At 44.0% G+C, this 14,647-nt stretch overlaps 1 protein-coding gene across 1 annotated transcript in view; it reads left to right on the forward strand.

The window, feature by feature from the left end:
* Window positions 1-14,407, forward strand: part of EPHB3 (EPH receptor B3) — a 127,810-nt gene extending 113,403 nt beyond the window's left edge. Inside the window, 11 exon segments of the mRNA XM_042459431.1 lie at window positions 158-282; window positions 1,764-1,932; window positions 2,052-2,157; window positions 2,871-2,923; window positions 5,030-5,152; window positions 5,259-5,506; window positions 7,948-8,163; window positions 9,492-9,641; window positions 9,748-9,941; window positions 10,241-10,396; window positions 13,055-14,407. Of these exon segments, the coding sequence (XP_042315365.1) occupies window positions 158-282; window positions 1,764-1,932; window positions 2,052-2,157; window positions 2,871-2,923; window positions 5,030-5,152; window positions 5,259-5,506; window positions 7,948-8,163; window positions 9,492-9,641; window positions 9,748-9,941; window positions 10,241-10,396; window positions 13,055-13,163 (1,649 nt within the window). The 3' untranslated portion in view covers window positions 13,164-14,407.
* Window positions 14,408-14,647: the final 240 nt, after the last annotated feature.

Consider the following 14,647-nt stretch of genomic DNA (forward strand, 5'->3'; position numbering starts at 1 on the left):
CCCAAGGCCTAGTACTGTATAGGGTTTATGGCTGATGCCGAACACACAAGCTACCTCTTTAGTTCTGCCAGGGAACACAACTGGTGTTTGGTGCATGGCTGTTATTTCTGTTACAAAAGAGGGAAGCTAACAGCCAGCTCCTCTATCTTTTCTGCAGCCCCTTCAGCAGTTCCCACGATGCACCAACATGGCAGCACTGGAAGCAGCATGACTCTTTCCTGGGAACCACCCAAACAACCCAATGGGATCATCCTGGACTATGAGATCAAGTACTTTGAGAAGGTAAAGTTGATCTGCTAGCAGGGATTTAATCCTATCAAGCTTTAGGATTGGAGCTTGTCCACAAGGACAAATGATACATAGTACAGGCTGATCATCCCTTATCCAATATACTTGGGACCAGGGGTGTTTGGGATTTCAGATTTATATATATGAATATTTGTACCTATATAATGAGATATTTTGCAGATAGCACCCAAGTCTAAACATGAAGGCAATTTTATACACAGTACTGTATTTTTTAATAATTTCCAAAATCCACAAAATAGTATTACCTTTATTGGTCTAACAAATTGTACAAAATACATATTGCAAGCGTTCAAAGCTCCACTAGTTTCTTCTCCAGGCTATGACAATGTTAGTCACAGGCCTGCATTTTGTCAAGATGTTGTTCTTAGTTAAGATGGTATAGAGGGATATCCTTGCAGGTAAGCCAGTCCTTCTTTTAGCCATGTGGGTACTGGGAGACAAAGCATCTTAAAATCCAAGAAATAAAATTAAAATTTTATTAGCAACACAACAGATACTTCCTTTGAGAACCTGGTCATCTCCATTCTTTGTAAGGCAACAAGCCCATTTTTTAGGTAGAGAATATTGAATGTCTCAAGAAGACATTTTAAGTGCTGTTTAGGTTATCCTGGATATGTTTAATAACTTTGTGTTTGAAACAAACTTTACTTATATCCCACATTCTCCCCAAGACTGAGACTCAAGGCAGCTTACAAATTAAAGTGATTACAATATAATTAAAGACATACAAAGAATCGACATTAAAACAGAATTACACTCTTCCCTCCCCATTTGCAAATTTGGGGTCTGCAGTTTTGGTCCTTTGCAGACGGCCGTCGGGGAGAGACAAAATGGGGAGTGTGCATGGGAGCGCACCTCCATTATAACCAATGGGGCTTGAATATCTTCAGTATTTCTGATTTGCGGGGGGGAAGGGTTCTGAAACAGATCTCCTCATGAATCAGGAGGAATGAGTGTAAATTGTAAGCATATAAAAACTGTTTAAAACATATACTTTAAAAGATAAACAAATAGTTTAAATGTAAATTTTAAAAGAATACATCACCCTCTTACAGCCCTTTCCTTAATAGCCTTCAGTTCTAAAACCTGTCTGTATAAAGAAAATCTTCACCTTTCAATGGGAAGAAATTCCAAAGTCTAGGGCCAGCTGCAAAGAATGCATTATCTTATGTCCCCAGCAACCATATATCTGAAAGCTGTGGAACTGAAAGAAGGGCCTCTCCTGCTAGTGCTGTTATTAATTGGAGTAGGTGGTACTAAACTAGATGGGCAACAGTCAGATGTTCAGTGATGTTGCTTCCTGCGTAAATATAAATCCATAGGGAAACCAGGTTATTCTGTTCAAATCATATAAATCTTTCACATGTGTGAAATCATTCACCACCATTATGGTTCAGGCACCTGGCTTGGCAGTAAATAAGCTGGATTTGATCCTCTTTCCAATTTCCCCACAGCAGGGCCAGAGTGATGGCATTGCCAATACTGTCACCAGCCAGAAGAACATGGTTCGCTTGGAAGGGCTGAAGCCCAATGCTGTATACATGGTACAGGTCCGGGCACGTACAGTGGCTGGTTATGGCCAGTACAGTTTCCCAATGGAGCTTCGGACAGCAGTGGAGGATGGTATGAATTTTCTCCTGTCTCCTTTCATTCGTACATGCTCCTGCCTTCCTACCCTTTTCCTTGTATTTTCTGATGTTGCTGCTTTCCAACACTCCTATCTCTTTTCCCTCCCCTCACAGGCTCCAGTAGCAAGAGCTTCCAGGAACTGCCTCTTATTGTGGGATCAGCTACTGCAGCTCTAGTCTTTTTGATCGCTATGGTAGTAATTGCCATTGTCTGCTTCAGGTACTGGCTCTAGAAGAGTTTGCTCTATAAACTCCAGTGAAGTGAAGGGTCAAATCACTGATCCTATCCCATTGATAGTTGGGTTTGGGTCTTTTGTCTGCATCAGTGATGGATGATGTGTGGCCTTCCAGAGGTTGTGGAACTGCAACTCTTATGATACCTCATTGCTGTTTGCAATCCATAATAATCTACATGGTATTCCTAACGTTAATCAAATGCTTCCCAACTGTTGTTCACACATAACTAATGACTGTGCATGGACTCAGGCTTACATCCTTCCAAGGTCGCTAAAATGAGTACCCAGACTGTTGGGGGCAAATTAGCATACTTGCTAATTAGCTTACTTGCTGTTCACCGCTATGATCTTTGGAATAGCGGTATATAAATAAAACAAATTAGTAATTATTATTATAATAGATGGTCCTGAAATGGTTTGAGGGTTTTAAAGGGAGTTCTGAAACATGTATGTGTTAACTCTGAACATTGACATTTAAAATGTGATGTTAGAATAAATGTTGGTTTTGGTAAAATGACAAGACTAGATTATGACTCTGTGTGTGTGTGTGTGTGTGAGAGAGAGAGAGAGAGAGAGAGAGAGAGAGAGAGAGACTGAATAAGTGTGTAATCTGGTGCTTAGATCTTGGTGGAAAGATGACCAGGAGCGAAGTAACATTGCTGTGGATTTGATCCTTCCTTCCTTTTCTCTTCGGTAGGAAGCAACAGAACAATACAGATTCAGAGTACACAGAGAAACTCCAGCAATACAGTAAGTATCAGCTTGGGCATAACGTAGATGGCAGAGTTGCCTGTGGATGTGTGCCTTGTAGGTACTGCTTGCTTATACTTCCACGTGCTCAGGAATGCAGGGTCTTGACCGCTCGGTTTCACATACCTGTATATAGTGCACTACAATGACAAAGCCTCAATACAGCTGCTCTAGAAGGCAACATGGCACTAAGGATCCTTGGAATTTGGTTTCCCTATTGTTATGATAGAAGCCAACATGGGAAAGTGGTTTGCACACTTGACTCTGACTCTGGAGACCAGGGTTTGATTCCCCACTCAGCCATGGAGACCCACTGGGTGACCTTGGGCAAGTCACACACTCTCAGCCTCAGCCAATAATAGGTTCACTATAGGGTCACCATAAGTCAGAAATGACTTGAAAGTACACAACAACAAACATTATTATGGTTTTTAGCTAGCATTCTCTATTGTGGATACAAATTTGTAACCTAGAGTTATGGACTAAGTAACTATTGCTACTCTTTAAACCAGGGGTCGGCAACTTCCGGCCCACGGGCCGGATGCAGCCCGCGGAGGCCTTTCGGCCGGCCCCTGCCTGCCCCAGCTGCCGCCGCCCCAGCAACGGCAAAACAGCCGGCAAAGAGGAGGAGGCCTCCAGTGCTGGCAGCCCCTGCCGGCTTTTTTGCCAGCCTCTGACAGGGCCTGGGGCCTCGTCAGGGGCCGGCAAAGAGGGGGAGGCCTCCTGCACTGGCAGCCCCCGCCGGCTCTTTCCCGGCCTCTGACAGGGCCTGGGGCCCCGTCAGGGGCGGGCAAAGAGGAGGAGGCCTGGCCCCCGGGGGGGGTGGAAGCTCTGCCCCCGGGATGTGGCTCCACCCCCGGAGCGTGGAAGCCCCACCCCCCAGCTTTGGCCCCCCAGTTGTCTGAGGGACAGCAACCCGGCCCCCAGCTCAAAAAGGTTGCCTACCCCTGCTTTAAACATAACCTAAAGTAAACCTATCACAGGTTTGGGAGGTTGAGCTACTTTATAGGTTGAGTCTCTCATATCCAAAGTGCTTGGGACCAGATTTTTTTCAGATTTTGGAATATTTACCTAGATATGAGATATGAAATACATTTATGTTTCATATATACCTTATAAACATAACCTGAAAGTAAAGTTATATATAATATTTTTAATAATTTTGTGCATGAAACAAGGTTTGTGTACGCTGAACTATTAGAAACCATATGTGTCATTTTCTCAACCACCCATGTGGACAGTTTTGGATTTTGGAGGATTTTGGAATTCCAGATAAGGGATACCCAACCTGTACTTAGTTACACATTTGTAACTAAAGAAGCCATATAGAATTTTGGCAATTATTATACTTATTTATACCTTTTTTTGTGTGTGAAAGTTGGGCCTTAAGGTGGCCTACAATTGAAAACGAGTACAATATAGGTACAAACATACAAATGTCAACATTAAAATAGAGTTTAAACTATTCACAGCATTAACATACATTTAAAAAGAAGAAAGATAATCTAAAGCTGCTCAGTAGAAACAATACATCACCCTCTTAAAAGGTCTTCCCTTAAAAACTTTCTGTTTTTAAAAGCTTGTTAGTATAAAAGATAGCATGGAGCAGGCATTCTAGTTTCCTGGAAAAATGTTCCAGACCCTGGAGCAGTTACCAAGAAAGCCCTGTCTTGCATACCATGCCTCTAAAAGTGGTAAGACTGAGAGAAAGGCTTCCTCTGAGGATCTCAGGCCCTGGGCAGTGTCATATGGGGAGATATCATTATGACATTTGCTGGTCTTTTCTCAGTTTCAAAGAGACTTTGCATTCAAGGTTTCTTGAAGGTGGGGAACAGGCATGTTTCTAGTTCTCAACATAATGTGGTAAAGCTCTCCAGGTTGCTCAGAACATTTTTTCCCCATTAGAATTGTTAATTCAACTACAGGCCTCTAAAACTGGTGAACCCATTCATTTGTGTTTTGAGTACACACAACTTGGTGCTAGACCTCTCATCGTGGGATAGTTAAAAAGAAGATAGGCGAGCTGAACTTGCATGAGCCTTAACTATACCTTTCAACTGGACTTTTCTTCCATGTCCAAAACCAGTCTCCTTTCTGTCTTTGTAGTCACTCCAGGAATGAAGGTTTATATTGACCCATTCACCTATGAGGACCCTAATGAAGCTGTCCGAGAGTTTGCCAAGGAAATTGACATCTCATGCGTGAAAATTGAAGAGGTGATTGGAGCAGGCAAGTCTCTTGATATGTGCCCAGTTCATCTTCACAAAATGGACAAAATTTGGGAGGAAGGAGTTGACCAACTCCTTAATATTATTCTCTTATCCCCACCACCCAGGTGAATTTGGGGAAGTCTGCCGGGGTCGTCTCAAGCTGCCAGGCAGGCGGGAGATATTTGTGGCCATCAAGACGCTGAAAGTGGGCTACACAGAGCGGCAGAGGCGGGACTTCCTAAGTGAGGCCAGCATCATGGGGCAGTTTGACCACCCCAATATCATACATTTGGAGGGTGTGGTCACCAAAAGCCGACCAGTCATGATTGTCACAGAGTTCATGGAGAACTGTGCCTTAGACTCCTTCCTGCGGGTAAGCTAAGATCTGTGGTCCTTCTCACCATGTCCTCTGTTTATTTGTATGTTGCTTTTGTGCATACTTGTGCCCAAAGGGGTTCACAGCTCCTACCTTTTCCATCCCATCAGGTTACTTTTTTTTTTGTATGATTATCTCATGGTGCTTTACTCAGAAGCATGTATTTCAGATAATAAAGGCAAACCTTTATCACTTCAATTGGGCTGCCCATTAAAAAACTCCAACAGTTGTGTATATTCTACTATAAATATTGTAGTATGTCCGTATGTTTTGATCTACTGTGGAAAAAACTGACTTTTTATATACATTTTGAAGTTTAAAGAATTTTGCAGAGATTTCCTTATTTTTCATAATTGTTTCCAACTTTGCTAGTCACAGGGCAAGACCAAAACCCTATTAGGCAATTGGCAGTCTGTTTCTATAGCAAATCTGATGGTTTCTTACTGTTTTATTAGGCATTTTCAAGCATACCATCCTAAGGTCTAGTAACTTGCCTTTTTGAACAAAAGGAAGTTGGGTTCCTAAATGTGTCACATTTGACAGCTGATGCCTGCTTTTCCTATAGTGTTGTTATTGTTTACCTTCAAGTCATTTCTGACTTATGGCAAACCTAATGCCACAGGTCCCTAATATCATGGCATTTTCGTGGCAAGATTTATTTATAAGGTGTGTGTTTTTGCCTCCCTCTGAAGCTGAGAAAGTGTGACTTGCCCAAGGTCACCATGGCTAAGTGCGGATTTGAACCCTAGTCTCCAGAGTCATAGCCCAGTGCTCAAACAACTACACCATGCAATGGCAGAAGGAGAGGACAGGGGCAGCCATTATATAAGCCTCAAACTATTTAGTAATGGAAGTCCTGCATCCTCTGCTTACATCTTTGAAGGGTGATCAGCCCTAGTGGTGCAGTGGTTAAATGCCTGTACTGCAGCTACTCACTCAAAACCATAAGGTTGTGAGTTCAATACCAGCAAAAGGGCTCAAGCTTGACTCAGGCTTGCATCATTCTGAGGTCACTAAAATGAGTACCCAGATTGTTGGGGCCAATTAGCTTACACTTTGTAAACCACTTAGGGAGTGCTAGTTCAGTATGAAGCAGTATATAAATGAAGCTGTTTGTTTTTGATCAGACAATAATTGTACCGTTATCTCTACCATAGTTGCAACCCGGTTCTCTCCAGATGTTTTGGACAAGTGTTCCTGTCAACCTCTGGGGATTATGGGATCTGTAGTTTAAAATATCTTGAGCTACCAGGTTTCATACCTATGAATTGTGCTTTAGTGGTAAAAGATACAATCAGAAGGGAGTTAATGTTGTCTCTATCTTGTTTGTGTCACATTGAGCAAACATTAGTCCAGTGCAGTCACGTTGTCCAAGTATCTACAATCAGCCTGGGAATGAAAACCCACAAGCCCACATATGTTGCTTCCTTCCTATGTTTTCAGTTGCTTCCCAAGTTTGATGGGCATACTTCCTCAGGAAGGTGAATTCATTGCAGTCAGAGTATGGAGAAGTGAGGTTTGGGGACTACAAGTCCCTGAATCCCACAACTACCTTGTCTAGTGGTCATGCCAGCTGTAGGATTCTAAGAGTTAAAGTGCAAAAGAGTATGTTCTCCAAATTGATTGGGGTAGAGAGGAGAAGATCACCAGACCTCTCACTAGTTTTGGAATCCAGGATGTAGTACAGATTTTTGAAGCATCAAAACCAAGCCTGGTTTTCCAGTTCTATAAGCCATCAGAAAGGACGAAAACCCTGACATACCTGGGAGTCTAGAAAGATGATGGTAACCTTTACACATGTGGAAAACACTCTCCACCCCAGTCCCATGCATAACGTCTGGTCAAATGTTTGATGTCAATACTTTAATATTATAAATATCATTCAAGCTCTGTCCACCCTAGTATTTTGAGACAGCAAAGTGCAGGATGTTCATTCATATTATAATAGTTCAGGAATTATAATAGGCAGAACAATTGTAGAATAGGGAGATGAACTTTTAAACTTCTGCTGTGAGTTAGGTTGGAAGAGACCTCAAGGACCATCCAGTTCAACCCCCTGCCATGCTAGAAATTAAATCAAAGCATCCCTGACAGATGGCCATCCAGCCTCTGTTTAAAGACCTCTAAGGAAGGAGACTCCACTACACTTCAAGGGAGTGTGCTTCACTGTCGAACAGCCCTTACTGTCAGGAAGTTCCTCCTAATGTTGAGGAGGAATCTCTTTTCCTGTAGCTTGCATCCATTGCTCTGGGCCTAGTCTCTGGAGCAACAGAAAACAAGCTTACTCCCTCCTCAATATGGCATCCCTTCAAGTATTTAAACAGGGCTACCATATCACCTCTTAATCTTCTCTTCTCCAGGCTAAACATACCCAGCTCCCTAAGTCGTTCCTCATAGAACATGGTTTCCTCTGACCTTTATCCTTATTGTACTGACAGCTGAATGATGGGCAATTCACAGTGATCCAGCTGGTTGGCATGCTGCGTGGCATTGCAGCTGGCATGAAGTACCTCTCAGAGATGAACTATGTGCACCGGGACCTGGCAGCCCGCAACATCCTCGTCAACAGCAACTTGGTCTGCAAAGTGTCCGACTTTGGGCTCTCACGCTTCCTAGAGGATGATCCCTCAGACCCCACTTACACCAGCTCTCTGGTATGTGGAAGTCACAGTTGTACACATCATCCCTTCCTTCTTCAGGTGAAACTATGCCTACAGTGTAGCACACAAGTAATGATATGATGGTGATGATTTTGTGTATGTGCCTTCAAGTCACCTGTCAACTTATGGGGACCCTCTGAATTTCATAGAGTTTTCTTAGGTAAGGAGTAGTCAGAGACCATTTTGCCAGTTCCTTCCTCTGAAATATAGTCTACAGCACCTGGTATTTGTTGGCAGTTTCCCATCCAAGTACTAATCAGGGCTGACCTTGCTTAGCTTCTAAGATCACACAAGATCTGGTGCTCTTATGGTATTTAGACAAAGCTAGTGCTGTTGCTTATTATTATTTATTTATTTATTTATTTATTTTACTGTACAGTAAGCATGCACACCTCTGATTTGGAATGTGACCAGCATGCATAGTGGGTTGGTGGAGAGATTTAACCTTTCCCTTCATCTGTTTTTTAACTAAACACACACACACACAAGGCTTTTAAAAATCCCATTGGTGACTGATCCAGGTTGGGATTGTGCACACTGCCTGCCTTTAGAGCAGGTGTGAGGAAACTGTAGCCCATGAGACACATGTATACCTCAGGCCCTACCCCTGAAGTCTCTGTCAGTTGCCCAAAGCCCCTAATTCCTCCAAAGTTTTAGTGCAATTTTGAGGCATTTTCCCTTAAAACTACAGAGAGATCACAGATGGGAATTAACCCTTCATCTCCCTCCCTGTGCACACCCTGTGTTAGAGTTTTAAACAGTGGTCTTTGGCATGCTTTGTGTCTCATTTAGCTATTTCGTACTTGGATGGCTATCAAGGTAGGTTGAACAGAGCCTCTGTTCCAGGACTGGTTTTGGTTTTTTTTTTTTTTTAGTCTAATCCCATTTCATGCGCAAACATTTGAATGAAACACCAATGTTGTAGGCATATGGGTGAGAAAAGTTCAGCTCATCCTTAGGCAAGTTTGCAGCCCCAGTCTGTGTATTCCTTTCTTGTAATTTAAACAGCTTTGAGGGGTCACAAGAGATGTCATTGGGAGTATCAAGAAAAAAGTGTTTGCCTGATGAGTTCTGGGGTTCCTGAATTTCTGGCTTTTCTAGGAATCCCTTCCTGGCTCTAATTAATTGATCTCCAAAGTCATACTGAGGAAAAACCCATTGGTATCAAAGGTTGTGGCTCCCTTCCCTGAGTTCCCTTCCAAGGGCCTCCAAAGAGCATATAGTAAGCCCCATCTCTCTTTCCAAATGTGAGTGTTAGCAAGAACAGCAGGGGAACCTGGGGGTTGACACTAATTAATTGTCTCAAGTGTGTCTTCTCACAGGGTGGTAAGATCCCAATCCGGTGGACAGCTCCAGAAGCTATAGCCTACCGCAAGTTCACTTCTGCCAGTGATGTGTGGAGCTATGGGATCGTCATGTGGGAGGTGATGTCTTATGGAGAGAGGCCTTACTGGGACATGTCCAACCAGGATGTAAGTATGTCTGTGAAAGTCAGCAGGGGTGGATTTTTCAGGATAAAGAAGAAGAGCAGGAACAACATCGAAGTGACGAAGGACTGCTTTTCCCTTATTCTTGTAGGTGATCAACGCTGTAGAGCAGGATTACCGCCTGCCTCCCCCTATGGACTGCCCCACAGCACTGCACCAGCTCATGTTGGACTGCTGGGTGCGCGACCGCAATCTTCGACCTAAGTTTGCACAGATTGTGAACACGCTGGACAAACTGATCCGTAATGCAGCCAGCCTCAAAGTCATCGCCAGCATGCAGTCTGGGTCAGTCTCGTTTGCCCCCTCACCCTCTCCAAGCACAGGCAACCTGCTGTGTCTGGACTAGTAGTGTCAAGTTTCTAGCTCCCATTGTTTATGGCGGATTAAAAAAAACTGGATATATGCTTGGGGGCTGGAGGCAGGCAGCAGCCGGGGCCTGAGCGAAGAGCACAAAGGGTGGACAGGGAAACGCGGATGGTCCCCTAGCCTTTTTTGACTGCTAGGCCTGTTCCTGTGGCTGGGCCACCGCAGCCGTAACTCCCTCTCGAGCCTTGCTGACCTCTGGGCTCTCTCATCCTCCGCAGCGTGTCTCAGCCACTCCTGGATCGCACTGTGCCAGATTACACTACCTTCACTACTGTGGGCGACTGGCTTGACGCTATCAAAATGGGACGGTACAAGGAGAACTTTGTCAACGCTGGCTTTGCTTCCTTTGACCTGGTGGCCCAAATGACTGCTGAGTAAGTACTGGAATAACAATAGCAATAACCGTATATTTGTATACCTTTTTATAGTTCTAAGCTCTCTCTGGTTTACAATGTGTTAGCCAATTGCTTCCAATAAGCTGGGTATTCATTTTGCCAACCTTTGGTTGGGGGGGGGGGATTGTGATATTAGACCATCTGATAGAATTTATCCTTCCAAGTGTGCTTCAGAAAGCTCTAATTGGCAGTTGTGCTTGCTGTGAAGTTAATATAATTTAGGTTGCTTCCAGAGGTTTGAAAAGTCATTCTTTAAGATGACAACTTAAGATGGAGCTAGGACCTGAAGAAAATTACTTCTTTGGTCAACACATCTCAGAATTCCCCAGCCAATTGGCTGGGGAATTCTGGGAATTGACATCCAAAAAAATAATAATTTCTCCAGCCCCTGGCTTCTGTCTTTACAAAGTTTTCTGGATTGTATCTGGACAAGACCAGGAAAGAGTTTGTGGCTTACATGCTGCCTGCCCTGCCCATCTCCAGCTGCATGCATTACCAGCCTTTCTAGTTCTGCCTTTTTACTTCGACCAGTAACATTACTATTATGAGGCGCTAAAGACAGTGCACATGGTCCTCCTTTCCATTTTTATCCTCACAACCATCCTGTGAGGTAGGTAAAGCTATAAGATTGTTGATCCCTATGTTTACTCACTGAGTTACATGACTGGGTAAGGAAGGATCTGAGCCTGGATTCCCCCTCTCAGTTCTTATCCAGCACCCAAACTGCAGCCTCAGATATTTTCAGTAGAATTGTGGATGTTACAAACCATGTGTGGGCAGATGGCAGATTGTTGTCCCCTGGCCAATTTTGGGTGGATCATCTAGTTTCTTGCTGGGATGCTTACGAAGAATTCAAAAAATGTCAGACTAGGTGGACCCTGACCTGATCTGCAGAGTGATTTTGATGTTCTTAAGCAAGAGTGCATATATTCAGGAAAGATCACTTGGCACAAATTAATTATGCCTCCAGGGAGTTCTTGAATGTGCCCTCTAGCTTTTTCAGATATGGGAAGTGTTCTTTTTTAAAAATGTAATTTTGCACCATGGAAGGTTGTTTGTAAATCATGCACATAATTCTTTTAAATATGCAGATAGCCAATGACTGTGGCGGAGACTGATGTCTTTTCCCCTTTGTTTTGGAAATTTCTCCCTTCACCAACGCTTTCACACACTCCATTTCCCTTCACTTGACTTCAGGATTGCCTAACACATTTTGAAGACAGTGTTAGTGACTTCCTAGCAAAAGCTGGAAGCAAGGTGCTAGACTGGATGGAACCTTAGTCTAATCCAGCATGGCTTTCTTAAGCATTTTACTTCCAAGTCTTACTTGGTTTTAACGTTTTAAATACATATAAATAAATATAAATATATATCTGCATCCAAATCATGTATTTGTGCCCCTGCATTAAGGTTGCTGAATGAAATACAGCCTTGCAGAATCTTTTAAAGATCTTTTGATTCAACGTCCAGATCAAAGCTTAACATACCACATTGCCACTCACCATTCAAAAATTTCCTTTCCTCTACTATGTTGTGAGTCATAACTTTACGGATATTTACTGAACCCACCTTTAGATGCACATTCCATCACACCACTGTAAATAATTTTTTTTATTTATTTTTTTTTAGTTAGCGCCATGTACTATCAGAATCTCCTGTATAACCAACCAAGAATTGTATCTTTTAAGACATGGAAATGCCCTCATTGTGTGGAGAGAATACACAGAATCTCCACATAGGTAGAAACATTCCAGCACCTTACAAATGGGAGCCAGTGTGGTATAGTGGTTAGGGTGTTGGACTGAGGCTGCTGTCACACTATAGTACTGATGCAGTTTGACACTGCTTTAACTGTCATGGTTCCATCCCATGGAATCCTGGGATTTGTAGTTAAATTGTGGCACCAGAGCTCTATGATAGAGAATGCTAAATATTTCCCCAAACTACAAATCCCAGAATTCCATAGCATGGAGCCATGACAGTTAAAGTAGTGTCAAACTGCATTCATTCTGCAGACTACATGCAGTCTTAAGTGAGTCCACATTAGGTCATGAAAGTCAGTGTCAGACCTTAAGCCTGGTTTACCTCACAAGATTGTTGTGATGATAAAGAGGGGAGAAGATGCTGCCTTCATCTCATTGGAGTAAATTAGGGATATAAATGTACAGTAACTAATATATTATCCTCCAAAGCCATAGCAGGGAGTGGAAGGGAAGTAAAAGAAGAATTGCTGTGACTGAAGAAGCCTGTTCATGAAGTGAAGCCAGTCCAAGCAGCTTCATAATATTTAGTATCTGCAAGGCAGTTTTGAAGCATTCAAGGTGCCTTCCAGACATCATCTGAGCCATTCTTACCACAATTCTGTCACTTAGGTCAGCATTATTATCACCATATCGCTTGCAAATGTGAGGAGGGGGCTTAAGGCACTTAGTGAATTCATGGCTGTGGTGAAATTTGAACCCAGACTCAACAGCCAACACCTCTTGGTCAAGACCTTGCCCGCCATTTGTTCTCTCCTCTGCTGACAAGAAGTTCCATGGACAGCCCTTGACCAGAAATAATTTCTCTCCTCACACTTATTCTTGAGCACTTGGGTTCTGTGAGTGGCTGATTTCTTTCCTCCTCTTGTTTTTCCAGGGACCTGCTCAGGATAGGGGTGACGCTAGCAGGACACCAGAAGAAAATCCTGAGCAGCATACAGGACATGAGGTTACAAATGAACCAGACTTTGCCAGTTCAGGTTTGACAACTGAGAACTCTGGGTTTGGAACAGACCCACTGGGGAATCTCCCTAGGATTCTAGTTTGTGGTGCTAACCAGCTTCCAGATTTTGGGGCTGAGGGGGGTCATCTCCTTCCTCCCTCACCCCATCCCACCCCCTTATCTTTGTGTGGCTTCTTGGCTGTCAACAGACCTGTGCTGGAATGGACTAGGAGGATCCTAGCTAGATTAAAGGCATTCAAGGAGGGGCAAGAAGAAACCCTACTTTTTCCCCCCATCCGTTTTCCTTTTTTTTTTTGCTATTGTGTGCTTCGAATCGCACGCCAGCAAAGCAGAGTCTTCATATTGAAGACAGATTATGAGGTGGAAGAGGCCCCACCTCTTGGTCCTCTCCATTCATCCCGGTGTCCATCTTCTCCCTCTCCCTCCGATGGGGCCACGGGTGGTCAGTTCTTTGCATCATTGGGCTTCTTGAACTCAACACTCACACTCCCCCAGACCTCCTTTTTGCCTCCTCCTGCTCCATGTCCTCTGGTGACTTCACCTCCAATGCTGGCTAAGAGGGAAAGAAGGCACCTGCCAATGAATGAAGGATGCTGGCACCTCATCAGAAAGGGGAGAGGATCTGATGTGGCAATTTGCCCCCACGCGGCCTGAGACAATCGTGCTGCACCCTGCCAGCTCCGCCTGGGGAGCTATATGAGACACATCTTCAGAGAGATGGTGGTGGATCCATTTGGGCCTAACACATTGGAACTACAAAGCCGGGGGCTGTTTCTATGCAGGGCGTACCCTGCGCCTCGCCACAGTGTTTTCAGGGGCCCATCAGCACAAGTTTGCACAGAGATCACATGGACGGACCTCCGCACGTTAAAAGGCAGCCTGCTGGCCCAGCAGGATCCAGAAGGAGGAAGACTGAGCTGCACAAAGGAGCGATGCGGCTTCCCTTCCCTGCCTCCCAGCTTCATGTTTTATGCAGGAAGGAGCAGGCTCTGTCAGCCGCACGCCCATCTCTGTGGATCCGTTTCTTGACACATGCTGTGATTGCTGCCAAAAAGACTGGAACACTTCTCTTTTTTTATTTTATTTTTTGGGGTTCTTTTTTTTTCTCCATTGTTGTTGCTTTCTTTGGAAAGCCTCTGCAGCCCTGAGCCGAAGGGCAAGGGGCTCCCTCACAGAGCGGGCGAGCTTGCATGTGTACGAGTGTGTGTACTGGCCATCTGGACCGTGCAAGAGGGCATGGGCAGAATAAAGGCAATAACAATTTTACCTGCGTTTCTGTCACTTGATCCCTCTTGCTTTGTTTCTTGCTCTCTTCTGCTGTACAGTAAACGCAACACACAAAATGCCAAAACTTCTGCCCTCATTCCTTCTGTCAGCCTTTGTACAACCCATCCACCCACCCACACAAACATAGAGATTCCCTTGCCTCTGGGTGCAATGATGTATATCCCTTTCCTCCATGCCCTGAAAATATAAGAAAGGAGACACTGTAAAGGCAACTTGTTT

This window comes from Sceloporus undulatus, chromosome 3 (genome assembly GCF_019175285.1).
Source record: "Sceloporus undulatus isolate JIND9_A2432 ecotype Alabama chromosome 3, SceUnd_v1.1, whole genome shotgun sequence".
NCBI lineage: Eukaryota > Metazoa > Chordata > Lepidosauria > Squamata > Phrynosomatidae > Sceloporus > Sceloporus undulatus.